The sequence below is a fragment of the Helianthus annuus genome, chromosome 16 (assembly GCF_002127325.2).
Source record: "Helianthus annuus cultivar XRQ/B chromosome 16, HanXRQr2.0-SUNRISE, whole genome shotgun sequence".
NCBI lineage: Eukaryota > Viridiplantae > Streptophyta > Magnoliopsida > Asterales > Asteraceae > Helianthus > Helianthus annuus.
The window spans coordinates 166409715-166432112 of NC_035448.2; the positions used below are offsets into that span (position 1 = coordinate 166409715).

At 36.4% G+C, this 22398-nt stretch overlaps 1 protein-coding gene across 2 annotated transcripts; it reads right to left on the reverse strand.

The window, feature by feature from the left end:
* Positions 1 to 575: 575 nt before the first annotated feature.
* LOC110917293 (DNA topoisomerase 1) lies at positions 576 to 9713 on the reverse strand. Of its 2 annotated transcripts, none has more exons than XM_022161877.2 (9): positions 9528 to 9713; positions 8748 to 8807; positions 7575 to 8322; positions 4422 to 6631; positions 3439 to 3553; positions 3213 to 3302; positions 3063 to 3128; positions 2772 to 2867; positions 576 to 940 (listed from the first exon to the last, which is right to left on the reverse strand). In XM_022161877.2, exons 3-9 carry the CDS (start codon positions 8079 to 8081, stop codon positions 821 to 823), a joined length of 3204 nt encoding a protein of 1067 aa, XP_022017569.1. In that variant the 5' UTR covers positions 8082 to 8322; positions 8748 to 8807; positions 9528 to 9713; the 3' UTR covers positions 576 to 820. The 2 variants fall into 2 exon arrangements, with proteins under 2 accessions (XP_022017569.1, XP_035840736.1); XM_035984843.1 differs by having other exon boundaries at positions 7575 to 8327.
* Positions 9714 to 22398: the final 12685 nt, after the last annotated feature.

Below are 22398 nucleotides of genomic sequence, written 5' to 3' on the forward strand. Positions count from 1 at the left end.
ATACAACTCTTTCTTTCTTTATAGCTTTTTTGTGTATGTAAGTAGTAACTAGTTGATGAATAATCTGAGTTATCCAAAGGAAAAGTTTGATAGTAAAATATTACAACTCAAATCCTCATCATTATTATTTTATAATGCTCTATCCTCACCGACTAATACTCTAAATTCCCATATGATGTGTAACTTTCAGGAAAAAAAAAATCGCAAAGAAGAAGCTGCAAAAGCTAATAACATACTTTGGGTAAAATTTTATATTTTGTCCTATCGAATTGGTAAATATATTGTTTTTTATCAACCATCATAACTTTTTTGTTGTTAATTATTGTGTACTTAAGTTATATTCTTTCATTTTTATGTTTTTTTTCTTGTAAATATATTAGTAAATTGGTGCTACCGGAGTCCGGACCTTGCTTCAAGTTTTAAAAAAAAAAAGTTATACCAGGAAAAGAGTATTAATGCAGTAAAAAGAAAATCAAATTTGCTGATACATTCTTGTTATACTTTCTTCATATGATAACTAATTAATTATACATTTCTAGTTTATTTAATACCTTTTGCTTCATAAACAATAAAACTTCTACAATATATAGAATTTTTAATTTATAAGATGAATGTTTGTATACAAGATAACCAAAATGGTAGAAATCAACCTAATACATTGGCACCGACTATCACTAAAATCGCGAGACTTCTGGAAAACAATGTCCTTGTAATTGTAAACAAACAAGCCAAGATATCAAAATTCTTCAACAAATCCGTATATAAATTATTGATTATAAAATTGTTATTTCGGTTTGTTGTGAAGAATGTATACCTAAAACTACAAAACCTCAACTGCTTCCTTCTCTTTGTTCTTCTTTGGCCGCCCAGTTTGCTTTGCATCTTTACCCGTCAAAAACTTCATAGCTTTCTCAAGCGTTATCTCATCTGGATTCGTGTTCTGCGTCCATGTTCAAGTTTAATAAACGAAAACTTTAAACAGTCAAACAAGCAAAATGGATCTTTAGAAAAAGTCAAACAAGCTCCGTATCATTTGAGATTTGACTTTTTGTGTCAATTTCAAACATTTCATGTCTTTTTATGTGTGTATTTGATGAATTTGATGATGAAATTAGTTAGTATTTATAAGATATATAAGTTTTATATTTATTTTTATAATCCGCCTCGAGCTTACACCCCGGTTCGCCTCGTGAGGCGAAGGGAGAACACCTCGAGGCGCAATTCCTAAATGCACTGTCGTTTTATTTATAAAATGTGTATTATTAACAAATTAACCTAATTTTTTATTTATAAACTTTGTGAATGCACTCTCCTTTGATTAACAAAATCTAAATGGTAGATATATAATGTGAATTAGAGAAAAGTGTCGGGATAGTCCCTGTGGTTTGCTCCGATTTCATCTTTAGTCCCTACATTTTCAAAATTACAGCTATAGTCCCCAACTTTGGCAAACTCGTTCTCGGATGGTCCCTAGCATGGATGGGGGTTACTTTTCTCAGTTAAGTGTGTGTGAAATTACCTAAATGCCCTTAATATAAAACAAAATAAATTAAGGTGGGGCCTACGTTTTTAATTTAAAATAAAGATATTGCTGGTCAAAGTAAACATCCCTGCAAGAAACCACATCGCCACCGCTGCAACAAACCACCATCATCACCACCCACAAACTTGCCGCCACCCACAAACCACCATCATCCATAAACCACCGCCACCTGCAACCATCACCCCTGTATCTACCAACAGCTCCAAAAAATCCCAAAAACTAAAGAAAACAGAGCATGAATATTTTTCTATTGGTTTTTCAATTGGAGAACAACAAAATGTCGACACAAAGTAACTTCAAAGAGTTTGATTTTAGGAAGATAAACAGTTTTCTAAATTAATTCATTATATGCAACCAAAAATTGCACATAGTAGATTAAATTTGCGATCTGTTAATCTGATGAAATAAAAATAAAAATAGCTCTGAAAAATGTTGACGTCTCAGAAACTCAAGTGTTCACATCAGCAAGTGTAAGAACTACAGTCTAGAAGCAATCATCAAACAATAAAAAAATTAAAACAAACACAAAACAAAGTAACAACAATCGAACCCTTAAACTTGATTTTTTGGCATCAGAGTATGTTGTCGACAAAGATGAGTCAACCGACAAGCAACAAGAGCAGATTCAAAGCTAGATGAGATGGGCGGACAAGCTATGGTGGTAACGTGGCGCAGGTTTTACATCCGGTGAAACAGTTGATCGGAGAAGCTATGGTGATGACGTGGGACAACTGATCGAAGAAGCAGTTGTGGTGGTTCTTAGTGGAGATGGTGAACGGTGGGGTGGGTTGGTGATTTGGGTTAACATATAGATGGTGAGGGTGAGAGTGAGGGTGGGGGTGGGTTGAGGTGATGAGTGAGGGTGGGGGTGGGTTATTGATTTAAATGTTATTTTTAATAGTAAGGGTATTTAGGTAATTTCACACCCACTTAACTAAAAAGACTAACCTCCATCCGCGTCAGGGACTATCCGGGAATGAAATTGAAAAAGTTGGAGACTATAGTTGTAATTTTAGAAAGTTAGGGACTAAAGGTGAAAAAATGCCAAGCCACAGGGACTATCCGGGCATTTAACTCTGTGAATTATTACCAAATTAACCTAATTTTTTTACACATTTGAGTACACATTAAAAATGCACCTTAAGACAATGTTTGGCTCGTTTGACCCATTCAACCCGTTCCCTTTTTGTAGTTATTTGTGAATTTCGATGAGCAGATATTAGCATACCTTTGGTACTGGTGCTTGTGTACGTCTATGTTTTACCGATAATCCATGTCTTGCAAGCTTCAATACCACTGGTTGACCATCATCCGGATGTTTTCCCTAACAATAGTTCCACAGGTAAATTTAAACAGTATACGAAATATAATTATCTCACTACGCTGAATGCTTTACCAGTTTACCAACTTTTGACCCATTCGCCCATTTGACCCGAAACTTTTTGGTTTTGCATGTTTGACCCGTTAAATATATAGTATATATAAAAAACAAATCAAGGCGTTATAAAAAAAAAAATACCAAAGTGATGGGGTAACGAAGCAACTGAAGTGCCATTTCCACTGTAATGGAGCTGATATCTGGAATCTGTTTTTTGCAACATCAAAAATAAAACTCATAAATGGAGCTATTAAATATCCAACACGGGTCATAAAACTAATCGATATATACCTGGGAAACAGAAGCTCGTTTAGGCAAGTGTCCTTTTTTGTCTTCACCAAGCTGAACATAGTGACCGTACGGACCATCCTTTAATAGAATCTTGAACGATATAAAACCAAGAAACGGTACAGAGTGAGATGTAATAAATGAATTTATGTTACTGTCATTTATTAGGAAATAAATCTCTCAAAAGATTAGTTTAATAAGCAAAAATTATAAAAAGAGAGATGTGTACCTTTTCACCAGAGTCGGGATGCAACCCAAGAAGCTTCGGTTCTTCTACAGCTCTCCCATTTTCTGGGCTTGAATCGTCGTTGTCATCCTCACCGTATAACGTCTTAGCAATATACCTTTAAAAACATTATTATTAATATAATATAGTTACGGAAAAATATATTGCACGCTATTATACAAAAGCAGTCCAAATTTTGGGAAAAAATGTATGGGACTCAGGGCTGTAATCGAGCCGAGCAGAGCCGAGCCAGGTTGACCTCGAGCTCGAACTTAAATGAGCCAGCTCGGCTCGTAAAATGTTCGAGCCAGCTCAGGCCAAATCGAGCCGGCTCGTTAATTATTTTAAAATTTTTAAATTTTGTATACAAATATTGATAACATAAAAACAAAAACAAAACAAAAAATTACACATACATATTTTATTTTTCTACTATTTTAAACCGCAAACGTCATATTTGAAGTATTATATGTATATTTTTGTTTATTTTTCCCTTATTTTTATATGTTATTAACTTATCAAACTTAAAATGTTAACACTTCAACCCCCTCCCACATATTTTTTTTTTAATTTAATACATTTAAATTTAATTAAATTTATATAAAAATAACATAATTCGAGCCAGCTCATGAGCCGAGCCATGCCTAGCTCGAGCTCAGCTCGTTTACAAATCGAGCCGAGCCAAGCTGGCTTGTTTACGATTGAGCTTTTTTCGAGTCGAGCTTTTTTCAAGCTTTTTCCAAGCGAGCTGCGAGCTTTTTGAACACTAATGCATATAAAAATTATATGTTTTGACCCGTTACCCAACCCATGTGACCCACCCATTTTGTCACCTCTAGTTGAAAGTATAAGAACTTGTTACTTTTTAAGGTTGTCTACCAACATACCACATTTAATAGTTGAGTAGAGCTATAAAATTTGTGATGATTTTCATGCAATCTAAAAAACAAGAAATTAGCAAAGATGTACAAAAAAGTAGGACTTACTTGCAGTGAGGATGTTGATCACAACCAATGAAATAACCCGCACCAAATCGACTAACTTTGAAAATTAACGTACCCTCTTTACAACTAGGACACGTTCTACTTTGATCCGGAAGAGACGCAAACAAAAATTCACCAAACGTTTTTTCCAACATTTTCTCCACTTGATGAATATGAACACTACTAGCACGTTCACAGTACTTGCTAAATCGTGTCCAATAATCTCTAAGCAAACCTCTCCATTCGGTCATACCCCCCGAAACATTATCAAGTTCGGTTTCCATATCAGCGGTAAAACTGTAATCCGTAACTTCAGAAAAATGATGAAACAAAAAAGCCGAAACCATACGCCCACGAAATTCAGGATAAAGTACTCGGCTTTTTAACGTTACGTAATTTCTATCTTTCAAAACTTTAATCGTGGTAGCGTATGTAGACGGTCTACCTATACCGAGCTCTTCCATCTTTTTTACCAAACTACCCTCCGAATACCGAGGTGGATGTTGTGTATGATGCTCTTTAAGTTCTAATTTCCCGAGACTCGTTTGATCGCCGGTTTTTAAACCATTAAGCGCGTCAAATGACGTGTTACGCTCGTCGTCTTGATCTTCATCGTTTTTAATTATCTTAGTTTCAACGTCCTTATATACCGCTTGAAAGCCTAGAAAATCTTTTCTTGAGCTCGTGGCCCGAAAAATAATCGACCGGTTAGCATTCCCGATATCGACTTGTATTTGTTCGGTAACCGAAGGTTCCATCTGACATGAAACCGCACGAGCCCATATTAAAGCATACAGCTTTAAGCTATCTTCATCGAGAATTCCAGAAAGCGTTGACGGAAGTCGTTTTATATCTGTAGGCCGAATAGCTTCATGGGCTTCTTGAGCGTTTTTAACCTTTTTAAAAAACTTCCGCGCGTTATTCGGGATGTAACTTTGCCCGTATCTTTCTTTAACAAATGACCTAATTTGTTCAACAGCTTCATCGGACATGTGCAGTCCGTCGGTTCTCATGTACGTAATCAACCCTGCGGATTTGCCGTCTGGCAATTTTACCCCCTCGTATAGCTTTTGAGCGAGTTTCATGGTGTATGATGACGGAAAATGTAGTTTGCTTGCCGAATCTTGTTGCAGGGTGGATGTAATGTACGGAGGTGAAGATGTTTTCTTGTAGTTCTTTTTGCTCGATCCAACGATTTCGAATTCGGAAGCGTTAATCATGTTTTCGATATCACTTGCTTCTGAACAAGAAGTGATCGACATTTGGTTTAACTTTTTGGAATCGTAATGTGTCAGGTGTGACGGGCAGGAGAAGTTTCTAGAACCCTTTCCGTAGTTAAAATCGCCTTCAATCGTCCAATATTCTTGCGGTTCAAATTTATCGATTTCAGTCTCTCTGTCACATATAAGAGCTAAAGCAACGGACTGTACCCGACCCGCGGACTGGCAACCTGGTAATTTTCTCCATAACAACGGTGAAATGTTGAACCCGATTAAATAATCGAGTGCACGACGGGCAAGATACGCATGAACTAAGTTGAAATCGATGTCTCGTGGAGCCTGTAAGGCTTGTTTAATCGAGGATTCGGTTATCTCATTGAAAACAACTCGCGCAACGTTAATACTTTCGGGTAAAGCGTTTTGTTGTTGTAACATCTCGATGATATGCCAAGCGATAGCCTCACCCTCGCGATCGGGATCGGACGCAAGGATAAGATTTTCAGTTCCGGTTAATGCGACCTTAATGCTCTTAAGATGAGTCCATGCGGCAGACGGAACCTCCCAAACCATGCTGAAGTCATCATCGGGTCGAACGGAACCTGACCTGGCGGCCAAATCCCGTACATGACCGTAACTAGGAAGAACTTCGTACATATCCCCAAGATACCCCTGAATCACCTTTGCTTTTGTCATGGATTCCACCACAACAACAGATTTACCAGTGGGAGGATACAAGGGCTTTAACATCTTATTCTTAACACTTGTGTTGGTTTTTGAACTTGAAGGTGACTCGGTGACATGTGTAATACTTGTGTTAATTTTTGAACTTAAAGGTGACTCGGTGACGTGTGATATTTGCACAGCCTCGTTTGACGTTAAAGAAGATTTGGGCTGAGTTTTGGGCTTTCTCTTACTAGTCTTCTTCTTTGCTGCCCCTTTGGATTGTTCCTCTTCCAAATTCACTTCAACAGCGGGTTTTCCATTTGCGCTAACCTGAAAATGTTAACTTTACATTAACATATTGCTAAAGAGGTACAACTAATCGAGGCAGTTAAAACCCATTTACTTACGAATGGGTAATTTCGGTTATGTTTTATCTTTAACTTGCTAAATGGGTCAAAATTCTCCCAATGTGTATCTATAATGTACAAAAGCTCCTAAATCATTTTACTCTAAGAATCAAGTAACGGGTAACCACTGAAATTTTTATTCAAAGATTTTAGAATATGGAGTAAAATGCCATTTTCATCCTTGAGATTTGGCCAGTTTTGCGGCTTTCGTCCAAAGGTTTGTTTTTCCGCATCTGGATCCAAAAGGTTTGAAATCTTGTCATTTTCATCCGGCTTGTTAACTCCATCCATTTTTTCTGCGTTAAGTCAGGGGTATTTTCATCTTTTTACTATATTATTTGTTTTTTATTTAGCAAGGGTATTTTGAATACTTGAACATTATGCTAAATGCGTGTACAATACATCAAGTGACAAAAGACCGAATTGCAGTTAACAAAAAAGACGGAAATACCCCTGGCTTAACGGAGAAAAAATGGATGGAGTTAACGAGGCGGATGAAAATGGCAAGACTTCAAACCTTTTGGATTCAGATGCGGAAAAACAAACCTTTGGATGAAAGTCGCAAAACTGGCCAAACCTCAGAGACGAAAATGGCATTTCACTCTAGATTATATCACTGAATTTTTTATTCGAAGAATTAATTTATCACTGAAATCGCATAATGTTTGTAATCATATCTGGCACACAAACTTTTTTACAAAAATAAAAAAAAAAGTTTGAGCACTAGGTGTTTCTAGTCAACCAAATGTAACATGACCGGTTTCGACCCGTACATAAAAATTAGCTGCTTTGACAGTTTACCAACCCACCCATTTTGCAACCACTACATACAACTTTGCTAACGTATAAATTAAGTTTTTACTAACCTCTGAAGCAGCAGTCTCCAAGTCACTTTTGGATGACTTTGACTTCTTTGACCGAGAAGCACTTCTAGAACTTGCTATGGAAGTCGGTTCCTCAGAAGTGACAGTGACAGTAGACTTTTCTGGACTTGTTTTAGTTTTGGGTTGCCGCTTTTTTTTCGGTTTAATGTTAGCCGATTGACCTTCACCGAGTTCTTTCTTGCCATCTTCAACCGGTGGATCTTTTAACGTAACTATCTCATCATTTTCAACAGCTTTTAAACTAGATTTAACATTTGGTTTTCCTTCATTTCCTACGCGCTTCTTCAATTTCTTAGATTGCGTCCAATGTTTGTTGAATGCGAGAAAAGACGTACTTTTCGCCCTTTTTTCTCCATCGCCGACAGCAATTTTCGGTAATATTGCTCTTGGAGTCGAGAAACGCCGCATGGAAAGAACACCTTTATAGGGTGCAAAAGTTCCGAATCCACCGTTGGTTAGACTATAACTAATTGAATTCAGTGGTAACATGTTATCTCGGGAGCTACTTCGAAATAGTGGTTGAATAGGGAAGGCTGAATAAGACCGATTAATGTGGCTTCCCAAATGAAAATAGGGTTTCAGAGGCTTGAAGTTTGAAGCTTTAGCACGTCCACCGTTAAAAATGTAAGATACGGTGACCCTTTTAAAATCAACCTCAAAAAGTCTCTCACATGTATGCTTACCTCCAGATGAACAGCATAAACGCGTGCCTGACAAACTATGCAACGCCCTGCTCTGATAATGCAAATAATTAAGAAAAGTTAAATGAAACGAATATAAAAGTAAACCATCTTGCAGTCTATCAGGTTCCAACATATTTCAAGTTTAGTGGTTCTTTTTTCTTCAGCATATATGTGGATTTAGTAGACCTAGTGAACTATCGGTTTCCTATTCAGATAAACGAGACATAACGAAATTAGTAGACCTAGTATACTATTGGTTTCCTGTGACATGTCTACAACATAAAAAAAACATATATGTTTCTTGATTACACAACTTAAATTGCAATCGAAAATGTAATTAAGCAGCAAGGCATCATCTTTTCTCCATAAATTTCTCTATCCCAGCAATGTGTGTAATTAAAAACAATCATAAAGAACCAATTTTTAAATAGACAACATGATATTAAAGACAAGCCAAACAAGCAGGACTCACCATTGCTGCAGAACAGCGCCAGACCCACGATGCCGAAGCGAAGTATTCACTATCTCCAGTCTGTAACAAAATGAAACCATACAATTCAAAATAACTATAACTTCTTTAGAATCACATACACAATACTAAAAACTAAACCCTAAAGCTAAACCCCCACCCAAGCTAAATGCTAAAAACTAAACCCTAAAGCTAAACCCCATAACTAAATGCTAAAAAAATAATTTTTAAAAAATTTTTACATTAAAATCGCGACTCTTTATCAATAAAAAAATTCAAAAAAAAATATTAATAAAAACTTGCGACTTTAATGGAAAAAAATAAAAAAAGATTGTGTGTTTTTTAAGCTTTTTTAGGTAGTTTTGGTTGTGTTCACACGAGAATTACACTAGTTCTCGTGGTTCTCGCCATAAATGTTAGTTCCAAACGGATCCTCACCCTACTGAATCAATAGTTCAAAACATCATACTTCAAGTTACAAAGATATTCTTTTTAAAGTATAAAAACTTGACAAGAGCTACTATAAACTCAGACTGAATACATACCTTGAACCACTAATTCAATATTGTGTATTATTAATATTTCAAATATGTATTGAATTCCAGTTTAGAGTATCTTAGTAACTTAAAATAGGATGTTTCAGTTAAATGAAAATGTGTTATATAAATTAAGTTATTCACATATTCATCCAAGAAAATCAAATTGACATATAACATAGTCACGTATTAAACACCCAAAATGAAAACATATGAACAAAATCATAAACAAAAGAGGAAAAAAAACCTTAATTTCAAATTACAAGAGCAGAGAGCGACAACCGAGAGGCAGAGGCGGTGCGAATGGCGGTGGTGCGGGTGTTGTGTGGTGAAGGAAGAAGCAAAACGGCGACGTTCGGCTGTGGTCTGGACAGGAGCCGGTGGCAGAGGTCAGAGGAGGCGAGTTGATAGAGGCTAAGGAGTTGTGGTATATGGGCCTGATCCAGGGTTTTGGACTCTTGTTGTTATGAACTGGACTCCAGCCCAACCAGATTTCTGTTGGAACCGGTTCTTACGCTCTTTCCCGAGTTAACTTAATAAGGGATAAGAAAAGAAAACAAAAATGAGAAAGGAAAAAAAAAGATATCTTTCCCACCGTTTCCTCCCAAATCGGAAGGAAAGAAAAATTAAAGAATTTAGCCTAGTTTTCCTGTCATTTCCTTTCTTTTCCTTCCTTAAATGAAACTCGGGAACACGACATGTTTTATTTTCCTTTCTTTTCCTTCCTTAAATGAAACTCTGGAACACAATATTTTTACTTTGTTTTTGTTTCCTTTCCTTTCCTTCCGTTAGTAAACTCTGGAACACAGTGTTAGCGACGGATTCAGGATTTTTTTCAGGGTTCTTTTTGGTTGATTCTCACTAATTTTCAGTATTTTTTTCTAAATCATACTATATTTTTACTAATTTTTTTTATTTTTTTCCAAACCGAAGGGGTTCTTAGGAACCCAGGAACCCCCTGGATTCGCCACTGTTGGTTCTGATTTGGGTCAAGCTTGGTCAAAACCACCTTTAGTTGGAAACACTTCGGGTTGGAACTGGTTTTTTAGGATGAAAGGAACAATTTGGTTCCAGTTCGGGTTTTAAACCTAGTTTTGATTGGTTCGGTTTAGGTATGGACGTTTCAAAGTATAGTTTCCCAACCCTATTACAACCACTAGTTCAGGTCATGTCACACCCCGATTTTCGGTGGGCCCGGATGGGTCGTGACGATTGAATAGCAGTATCACAATTTGTCACACCCCAACCGATGGCGGAATCATCGGTGCATGGCACTGAACGAAACAGATTGTCCAGAAGTTTCCACAACAACTATTAATACTATTCAGTTAAATGATACGTCCCATACCGTATCCTAAATAATACAATAAGTTATTACAGATAACAACTAGTCAAGTAATTTTGTTCCGACAACTCAGATTTAAATAAAATAAAATAAAATAAATATTGTTTAATCGCTTCTAGAGACTCTATCTGCAAGATCTACAGACAACTATGCTCTAGACGCTTATTCCTAGCTCGCCTTCCTAGCAGATAAGCATCCTAATTGCCTGTCACATACGTTAAAATAAAGTCAATACATGAAATGTAAAGGTGAGCATACAAGTTTGATATAGCATATAGAGTTCGAAATAGTTTACGCATAACCAGCACGTACATAGAGGAAAACGAAGCATGTTAATTATCGACATGGATCTATCGATACCAATGACTGCGGGTTGACTGTCCGAGACAGTTCGCAATACATGATTACCACCGTAATCCATGCAAGTAATTGTCCTTAACAACCCCCGTGTGAACGGGTGCTGAGTCCAAACTATAGTACTACGTTGTTAAGGCAGGTAGACAGCATTCCAGGTGTAAACATAACAACAAGCATTCATTTAGTCATGTAATACATGCGAATTGGTTAGCTTTCAAATAATTTAGTAGTGTGTTCGATTGTGATTTAGATAAGTAACGTATGTAACACCCAAAAGTGCTAAAGCAAAAAGGGTTCGAGTATACTCACAGCGATTGATTGATGGATTGAAGGGAGCACTTGAGAGTAGGGTTAGCCTGAATAGTTCGATAGCATAACGATGAGCAATGCGTAAAATGGAAACAGTGATGATGGGTCGAACAGCCTGGTCGATCAAACGGTAGGTTCGATCGAACGGGTTGTTCGTTCGGTTAGGCAGTTCGTTCGGACAACCTATTCGATCGGCCGGTAGGCTCGATCGGTTGGACTGTTCGAGTGGATTGTTTCTTCCTTTGTGTAGGATGTGTTTGTGTATGACGGCTTGACCTTTTGAAGTTTTCGTTGTAGTATTTGAGAACACTGAAGTGTCTTTACCTTTCAGGTCGATCGATCGAACGGTCCGTTCGATCGGCCGGCTTAACCGATCAGTTTAGTACTTCAGAGATGGTCCTCAGCAGAATGTCACCTGATCGGACAGCATGTTCGATCGGGTGGCACTCCAATACGTTGAACAAATTGAAAATCGATTAAGTGTTGAAGCATAGTACCTCATGATCCAATGAGTAATGTTATCAAACAGCTCGTTCGATCGAACATCACCTCGCTCAATACTATACTTCATGAAATTGTCAAAGTGTGGGGCCATGTGCTAGCCGATCGGCTGGCCTGGTCGATCGGCTGGCCTGGTCGATCGGCTGACATGTCCGATCGGTTGGGCTGTTCGTTCGAACAGCCTGTTCGATCGGTCAGCATCCTGACCTGGTCGGCCTGTTCGTCTAACACTTGACTGTTCTAATTGTTTGACGTTATATTGAGATATTTTGGCAACGAGTTGAACCATGGCACCTTCGTTCTTACTTGTTTCCCCTGCTTGGACAGGAATCACCCAAGTCCTGCCGGTGAACGGTTCGGAACGAAGTTTATAGGTTCAACCCGAAGTCGGTGAATCTCGTAGATAGAATCCGAATCTTGAACCGCTTGACCATTAGAATGATTGGTGAGTTGGCTCAAGCTCCGTTTCTACCGGTTTGAAGGCATTGAGTGTAAAAGAGTTGAAAGAAAGTTGGAAAATCCTTCTTTCAATCCTTCACACCATGTAAATGTTCAGATCTGTGATAGATCTTAGTTTGTTTATGTGGAAATCGGCTAGATCCAAGTGATTCTTGGTGGATTGAGGCCAAAACATGATGTTCTTGAAGAACACCATGATGACATCATCCTAGAATGCTTAGATCTTGATGATTTCACGGTTAGAAATCAAGATTTGAAAGATAGAAAGGTGTAGGAGCATGTATTGATCAAGAAAGTACAAGATTTAGGATGAAAACTTACCGAAATCGGATGAAATCTGAGAAAAGAAGGGGAGCACGAGCTGGTCGGTCAGAGGGTTTCCAAAAAGTGGAAAGAATGACAATGACAGGCCTATTTATAGGCTTCCCAAAGAGGAAAGGGCTGGCCGATCGGCCAGGCATCCCGATCAGACAGCCTGCTCGATCGGACAGTTTGTCCGATCGGCTGGGCTGTTCGATCGGCTAAGATCCTGATCGATCCACAGCCTGTTTCGAGTGTTCGGGGCGACAATTTTTGATATTTTGATTTCGATTGAAGATGATACGAGTACGATAGAGTTTCCTATTCAAATTACTTTTAATCCCAACCACTATATCTACATACAAGCATCTACATTCCATATTCGATTTCGATTGAGTTTGATTGAGTTTCGAGTTTCGATTTGATTGATTCGATTGATCACCACCCATAACATAAAGTAAACACGCACAGGCAACACATAAAGCACACACACACATAATATAACACCAAATTCGCATAATTCGAGTTTCGAGTTTGATTGATGATTCGATTAGCTTGGTTATTGATTGATTAACTTTATCGCATTGTTACTTCCTACTATTCACAGTCGTAAATCGTTTCGAGTCGATTTAAACATTCGATTACTTCGATTTCCTTTGATAGACAGCACTTACTCCACATAATACAAAACATAAAATAGACTACTTACAGTCAAAGAAGTCAAACTTGACTTGGACTTTGACTTTGACATTCGAAAACACGGGGTGTTACACAATTTAATAATAATGCAGCGGAAGTATTAAGAGTAAAAGTATTCATAACATTAAACGTGTTTAATATTCAAATACAAAGATGTTCAAGAGTTTAAGTTTAAGCCCACAGGCGGGATCGAGAAAAACGAAGCTTAGACATCGTAGGCCTTAAGCTAGGAGTTGCAAATTCCATAGCCTTTATCATAGCCGACCCGGATTCCCAGCCTAATATCAAGGTTCGGTACCTTCAGTTCAATCTTTTGAAAATACGTCAGTTTTCGCTGGTAAATACAATTAACTGACTCATTTTGAAAATAATTTTCAAAAATGGTTTTATCCATAGAGAAAACCCGTAGGTAATCATTTAATATTTATTGGGATTTTATCTTGTTACCAGATTTACATATTTGTCATACAATGGGAACCAGATATCAAAGCCGGTCATTTTCAGTGCTATAATGATTAAGGTACGCACCAAAGTTGAATAACGTGTCTTACAGTCAGTATGCCTACCCCAGCACGTTATTCTATATGGCCATAATAGTTCATGAGTCGGGACGCCCGGACATGGTACCAATAACCCCCAATTGTTTCAGTTATCGAATATAACGGATTAAACTGGGTTCTTACATTTAAGAGCAATCATAGCAGGCTCATTTATGTAATACTCGCTCCAAGTGGCGTATTCGCTATACCCCAAGTTTTCAAAGAAAATAAGTTAAAAGTATTTACCTTTTAGCTAGCTTCCAATCGATGACGATTTTCAATATAGTAAAAGCCGTAAAGACAAAGTATTAAACTTATGTCCGAATATCTGGGGGGTTCTATAGTCCAGAGTGAACAACTTCAGTTATCTGTTAGAATGTATACGGGTCATAGGTTAGTTCCTTAGACACGACCAGTTACTAAAGAATAAGATCGGTTCGCTAGATTAAGCGTAGACCGGTTAGAATGTGGTTTATACTTATCCGAGTGTAAGGACTCATTGGATAAAGTTTAATTAAACCAACATTCTGATTTGGAAAGATTTTAAAAGGTCTTGACCCGTTACGCCTAGTTTATGCGAACTAGGTTCGCATAACTAGTTATGCGCATAAAGATGGGTTCGGAAGGTGGGATGGGCTTATGACAAGTCTAAGTATCAAAAATACATTTTTAGTTGAAGTATATACTTATATAAAGTCAGATTATAATTTGGTTTAGTTTAAAACAATTTATTTAGCTACTTTGACCACACAAGGGTATTGTGGTCATTTTCAATAATAATTTCAAGACTTGTCGTTTAACACATCAAACAGATTGACCATGTGGTATAACTTCAGAGAGTTATACTCAATAATAACATGGTCATAAAACAAATTTAAAATGATCCGAAAGTTAACCAAACGTGTCAGAATCAAAAGTCAACGCAAAAGTCAAACTGATTGACTTTTGACATAAAATGAGACTCTAAACTAAATTGGACAAGTTGAGCATGCTAACATCAGTTTATATTAGGTATAAAACTTGTATATATGTCAAAACATCTGAGTTATAAGTTATAGGAACCGTTTATGCATTTTAGTGGAAAATCCAACTTTTGCGTAGTATGCTCAACTTAACAATTCAACTAGTAAACGTGATTATCAGAGGGTATGATCACAGAGGGATCATACCACCGTTATTACGATCACGTAGGAAAGTTCGAATTGAACTTTACCTTGACCAAAATGGTCAGAAGCTAAAGTCAAACAGAAAGTCAACTGTTTGACTTTTAGCTTTAAAAATAACTAAATAAATGAAATAGAACAAGTGGAAACACTTACTTGGAAGTGTTGAGCAAAAAAGAAATTGAAATGGGAGTCCTCTTGTCCAGAGGAGAGCTCCAAGAGAGTTAGAGTGAAACAAAGGTGAATGAGCAAGGAATTATGAAGATCAAGGGGCTATTTATAGTTGAGGATGGTTCATGAGGTCAAGACAAGTGTTACCAGGAGTTCCCTGGTGTTGACATGTGCCTTAGGATGTGTAAGAAGCTGAGAGAAGTGGCAAGAATGCAAGATATGTGGCACCATGGCAGAAAGTCGTGGGTTGCAAGCATAATTTGTCACTGGCAGTCCCTTACAGACCATCTAAGTATCAAAAATACATTTTTAGTTGAAGTATATACTGATATAAAGTCAGATTATAGGTTGGTTTAGTTTAAAACAATTTATTTAGCTACTTTGACCACACAAGGGTATTGTGGTCATTTTTAATAATAATTTCAAGACTTGTCGTTTAACCCATCAAACAGATTGACCATGTCGTATAACTTCAGAGAGTTATACTCAACAATAACATGGTCTTAAAACAAGTTTAAAACAGATCCTAACGTTGACCAAACAGGTCAGAATCAAAAGTCAAAACAAAAGTCAAACTTCTTAACTTTTGACATAAAATGAGACTCTAAACTGAATTGGACAAGTTGAGCATGCTAACATCAGTTTATATTAGTTATAAACTTGTATATATGTCAAAACATCTTAGTTATAAGTTATAGAAACCATTTATGCATTTTAGTCGAAAATTCAACTTTTACGTAATATGCTCAACTTAACAATTCAACTAGTAAACGTGATTATCCGAGGGTATCATCACAGAGAGATCATACCATCGTTATTACGATCACGTAGGAAAGTTCGGATTTGAATTTTACCTTGACCAAAATGGTCAGAAGCTAAAGTCAAACAGAAAGTCAACTGTTTGACTTTTAGCTTTTAAAAATAACTAAATAAATGAAATAGAACAAGTGGAAACACTTACTTGGAAGTGTTAAGCAGAAAAGAATTTGAAATGGGAGTCCTCTTTTCTAGAGGAGAGCTCGAAGAGAGTTAGAGTGTAAGAAAGTTGAATGAGCAGGGAATTATGAGATCAAGTGGCTATTTATAGTTGAGGATGCTTCATGGGGTCAAGACAAGTGTTACTAGGAGTTCCCTGGTGTTGACATGTGTCTTAGGACGTGTAAGAAGCTGAGAGAAGTGGCAAGAATGCGAGATATGTGGCACCATGGCAGAAAGCCTTGGGCTACAAGCATAATTTGTCACTAGTAGTCCCTTACGGATCGTAAGGAGTTAGCCTTGCGGTCCGTATGGAATCTCCAAAAACAAAGTTTGAGATTTTTACACATTCAGTCCTTGGACTTTAATCCTTTGGCCAATTGGCACTTTTAGTCCCTCTCCTTTCCTCGTAGTTGGGATTAGTCGGAGATCTGGGACGCATTTTAGTTAGCGCACAATAATAATTTCTCTCTCCTTCCCAGAGTCGGGATTAGTCGGAGATTCAAAACATGTTTCAGTAAACGTACAGTGTAGGTCCTTCATCCTTCCACATAATCGTGATTAGTTGGAGGTTTCTCCCTTCACGTAGTCGGGATTAGTTGGAGAATTGGACACGTGTCATCACATAATTGGATGAAATTTTCGAGGTGTTACAGGTCAATTAGGTTCAAGTCAAATTGGTTTCAATATTAGTTCCAATTTTCAAACCGGTTTTCTTGCCTACCTCTATATGCACATACAAGGCGGTAACAAGTTCTTTTGTGCTCATTAGTTTTTAACTAAAACTAACAAGTTTTGTAATGTTGTTATTTACATAATATACATTTTTATATAAACTAGGATTTTGACCCGCCGCGCGTTGCGGCAGCGTCGAAAGTTAAAGTAACTCGTATTTATATTGTATATTTAACCCGAGTCTTTACTTAAAAAAATTACATCGCCATCGAATGAAAACGTAGTATATTTGACCCGACAGTTTATGAACGTACACAAAATAAGTAGAACATAGATAAAAAAAAGTATAATAATTTGTCCACGTTGTGGTGTAAAGTCGTAAAAGTCATTTAAACCAAAGGAGGTGTCAACTTATTAAGTAGAAAATGTTAAGAACGTCAAAGTTGTCAATTACTGAAAGTTAGAAGTGAATGTGCAACTTAATTAAAGATAAAGGTTAATAGTGTTTCATGTCAAAAAATTAAGGGTGTAAAGTGAAAAAAATTGAAAGTGTAAGGACCTTTTTTGTTGGTTCAAAACTTTGAAGAAAAGAAATATGTAAATATGTAATGCAACATTGTGACGACGTATAATTTCTTAACCAAGCCCAAACAGTTTTATAGGCCTAGCCTAAACTTTCAAGTTGAGTCCAAGACATTGTAACCTTTTGACAAATCAAGTATTCAGCCTATCAAACTTGTGGTTAAAAGAGAAAGATTTTCACCGACCTTTCTCTTTAATAGTATATAAATTTATAATATACTACATAGTTAGAAGAAAGTAGAATTTGTCATACGGTTAGCTATTCAGTTTTTTAATCGGCTGAGTTTAGATTAAACAATAATAATTGGTGACTGAATTTCAATTTAAATATAACTAGGTTTAACCCCATGCCGCGTTGCGGCTCGGCTTAATAAGCAAGCACAATAGAAGAATGCTCGGTGTTCGGTTTCACATAAGGTAGAAGTCAATTGTTTGTTACATTCTGCTTAGTACGATCAAGGTTGAATGATTTCGTCCTACGTGTGACTCAACTCTCGTGTCTTAGTTTTAAGGGCCCGTTTGAGGAGCGAGCAACCACACAGAAAAATGGTGCCATCACCACACATCATTCAATCTGAAAAACCCACAACTCGGGACTCGACTACTTCACTTTAGCAAACAACCAGAATATAAAAAACTGAAAATAATTCAAAAAATCCAACAAAATGTCAACACAAACAATGGAAAAATCAGGCACTAAACAATAACAACGCAGAAACAGATAGCAAACAGAATTCACACATACAACCAACAACTGAATCAGCAATCGAAGACAATGGCGTAGACGAAATCAAACCAAATCGCAAGAACGTTGATAAAAAACATCTTTAAAGACGAAACCACTACATCAAAACCAAAAAATTAGAGACTAACCCATATGCTACTGGTTGTGCAATCGAGGAAGAGAACCACCATCTCCGATCTGGTCTTGAACGACCCTTAACCTCCATTGTTGCCGAGGTAGAACCAACGATTGATTTGGGTAAGTAAGCAAAGCATCTAAGAGTATTGAAGTGTCTGGGAGAGTGGCATCTCTGTCTGGGATGGAAGTGGTTATCTGTCATGGCTTTGGGTGAAAGTGGGGGGTCAGACGTGTACCCACCGCCTACTTTAGGGGTGAGCAGAAAACCGAAATTACCGAACCGTAACAGAAATAACCGACAAAACCGAACCGAAACAATAACCAATGGTTCGGTTTTTGGATTTTTAATAACCGAAAATTTTGGTTCGGTTTTCGGGTAACCATTTTCAATAACCGAAAAAACCGAACCGAAACGAAAAAAACATATATTTTTATGTTTCAGTTTAAGTGTTTAACCAATGCTATTAGAAATTATTAATTTTATTCTTGAATATTAAGTACTTATAATAAAAAAAAACATTAAGATGTTTATTTATAATTGAGATGATTTATTATGCTCATAACAAATAACAAATTTAATATAAAAATTAAATAATCTTCAAAGTATTATAAAAGTAAAAGTCCTAATAAAAACTTTGGAGAAAGATAAATTAGAAGGTTAGGTTTACGTAAACATTATTAGTTAAAAAGATTAAGTATAATAACTTAAATGTAACCATATAAGAAAGATTCTTAAATTTTGAATTATATTTTTTTAATTTTTGAATCTTACTTACTTTTGTTTCAAAAACCGAAATAACCGAAAACCCGAACCGAACCGGTGTAAAAACCGAAAAAACCGAAACCGAACGGTTTTGAAAAACCGAAAATCGACATTTTGTTTTCGGTTTTGATTTTGCTTAAAAACCGAACCGAACAGAGCCGTGCACACCCCTAGCCCACTTACACCAATAAAACAACAAAAGCTTCAAAACTGATACAACCCTAAATGCACATGGTACAACTTGCTAAGCCCACAAATATTACAAAATGATAGTATATAATATTTATAAATATAAATTGATCCTATATATTTATGTATTTTAAGATATGCGTGTTTACTCAAATTCATTCAATTCAACTAAATTAAGTTAAAAGTTTGATAACAAAAGAATTCAATATAAGTCTTTTTATTTATAGATGTTGAATCTTGTATAAGACAATAATTTCATACGAAGTGTATGTGAGAATTAGAGAAGGACAAGTGCCATTGGTTTGAAGTGTAATTTAGTCATTTCTCATTTAAGCAACTTTCCCCTTGATTTTCAAACGGCTATAACATTTTCGTACGCTAAATTTAAAAAAAAAAATATTACACCGTATTAACGAGCATTTGATACTCTTTAATTCGAGCAATCTATTGCTATAGTTTTCTTAAAAAAATTACATGATTTTGAATACCAATAGTTCATTACGTGATTTTGAATACCCAACACATAACTACATGATTTTGAATATTCATTACGTGATTACACATTCATTATAAATCCATTACGTGGTTAGACATTCAATATGATTTGTTATAACTAATGTTATTACAATTATGCTTATAACGTAATCACTCAGTGTGGTTTCACATAAATATACTATAATGAAATCACGTAATCACGAAATGAGTATTCAAAATCATGTAGTCATGTAATAAATACATAGTCAACTATTGTTACGTAATTACGTAATCACTTGCCGCGGTTTCACATATTATATGAAATCACGTAATCACGTAATGAGTATTCGAAATCACGTAGTCATGTACTAAGTATTCAAAATCATGTAAATTTTTTTAAGAAAACTATAGCAATAGGATGCTCGAATTAAAGATAATTAAATGCTCGTTAATACGATGTATTTTTTTTTTAAATATTAACATATGAAAAAGTTATAGTGGTTTGAAAATCAATGGGGATGTTCAAGTGACAAAGGACTCGAATACCGTTTATCTATTTGTTTCTTCAATTGCTTGATTCTGAGATTTAAAAAAATGTCCCCTCCTAATTTTGAGCCATTAATGACTGAGCTTGAATCCTACACTTCGTACAATAAATCCCTCTTATACATGATCTCATTATCTTTATTTACAATGTTTTTCTACTTATGTTTACATTAGTTATGTGACTCAATACAAGGATTATTTACACAAAGTATACATTCTTACTGTTTTTGTTTTATTTGTTGTAAAGTTGTATATGTAACGAACAAAACAATAATCTAATTTGAAATCGGTATATATATATGGCTATTTGATATTAATTAACATATTAACCGGGTAAAGAATATGAAGTCGGTATATATATATATATATATATATATATATATATATATATATATATGGCTATTTGATATTATTAACATATTAACCGGATAAAGAATATGGTGCCTAAGGGATATAGTGTGGCGGTAAGGTATATCCCTTCTATCCTAGTATTTAAAAATTAAGTAGATTAGTTTGATGTTAAAAAATTTGATAAAGAAGATTAGCGGTCTAAGAGCATTCACATCTCATTCTCTTTCTTTAGCTACACAATTTGACTAATAAACACATTTTTCTCAAAATTTAATTATTTTTTTTAAAACCTCACACATCTCATCCTTTATCTCTGTCTTTATTCTACTCACAAACATTTATTTTATTATTTTTTTTCTCTTTCTTATACACTTACAATAAGGATTAGTTTGGTATGGGGTAAAGAAATGGACGAGTGAATGAAATGGACGACAAAGTGCAATGGATCATTACCATTTCATGTCTTGTTTGGTTATTATTGCGAATGAAATGAATTATTACCGTGTATTGTTTGGTAGGTAAGAAAAGACGAAATAAAAAAAATCGGCGGTGAGTGGTGGTGGTCGGTGGCGGTGATTGTGTATGGTGTTAGGTGGTGGCGGCGGCGACAATGGGTGGCGGTGACGGGTCGGTGGCGACGATTGTGGGTGGTGATAAGTGACGGTGGTTGGTGGCAGCAATGAGTGGTGGTGGTGACGGCGGCGGTGAACGACGAGTGGTGGTTGGTGGTGGTAGAGGCGACTGTGGGTGGCAACGGTGGGTGGCGGCGATGGTGGCGGTGGTGCGCGTCGAGGTGGCAGCGGAGGTGGGTGGCGGCTGGCGGCAACTGGTGGGTGGCGGAGGTAGTAGGTGGTGGTAGTGGATGGTGGCAACGGTACTAGGTTGTGGTGTTGTTAACTAAGGTTACAATAGGGGATGGAATGGGGAAAAAACATGGGGGAGGATGGAATGATTTTGAGAGAATGAAATGCCTTATGTAATGGGTGATTCCATTACATTGACCAACCAAACACTCTTTTCTTCATTCACTTGTAATGGTCCATTCCATTTCGTCTCTCATTCCTGCATACTAAACACTATCTAAATTCTAGAGCCTTGAATTTGAGACTCTAAAAATAGAGGTCTCTTTTTGGTTTCTTTAAATTGTTCTCTAGTATAGAGGATGTGATAGTGAAAGTTTCTATAAATTATTATCTAAAATCTAAAAATAAATACTATACAGAGAGTGAGATGTAAATGCTTTAAAAGGTTTGTTTTCATAATAACATATGACACTCCTGAAATTAGGTTATCTCCGAACCTTCAAAAACCAAAGGAGCCGATCTCAAGTAGTTCGAGGATAGCACGCTCGTTTACACTTTACACCCCTACTTCTTGTGTTGCCGATGATTTTCCATTTCCCATAAAATCAACAATCTTTTCATGTGTTCTAATTGCTCGAGTAGCAACCATGTATATTCACCACAATAACTATCACAATGAACCATCTCCACCTTCTACAAAGCAACAACACCGTCTCCACCGCCACATTGTAATTGTTCTTCAATTGATGGTGTTATGGTTTAGCAATCGACAAACTATATGTTACGGTTTGGCTCCAACAAGTTTGTAGGTGGGTGGGTGGGTGCGCGCATATTCTAGTTTACTAGTGTGTTTGCTCAAAATTAGTTTGTAGGTTTGTGGCCCAACATTTAGGACTCGTCTTCCCCCGAATTGAGTTTGTAGGTGTGTAAATCGCTATAGTGTATATGCAATGTTTGAGCATTTTTTGTTAAATAATCAATCATTAGATTGCATCACTAAATGATCCAACCCATTGAAGGTCAAAAAACAATATATACATGTAATGAACGTTAGA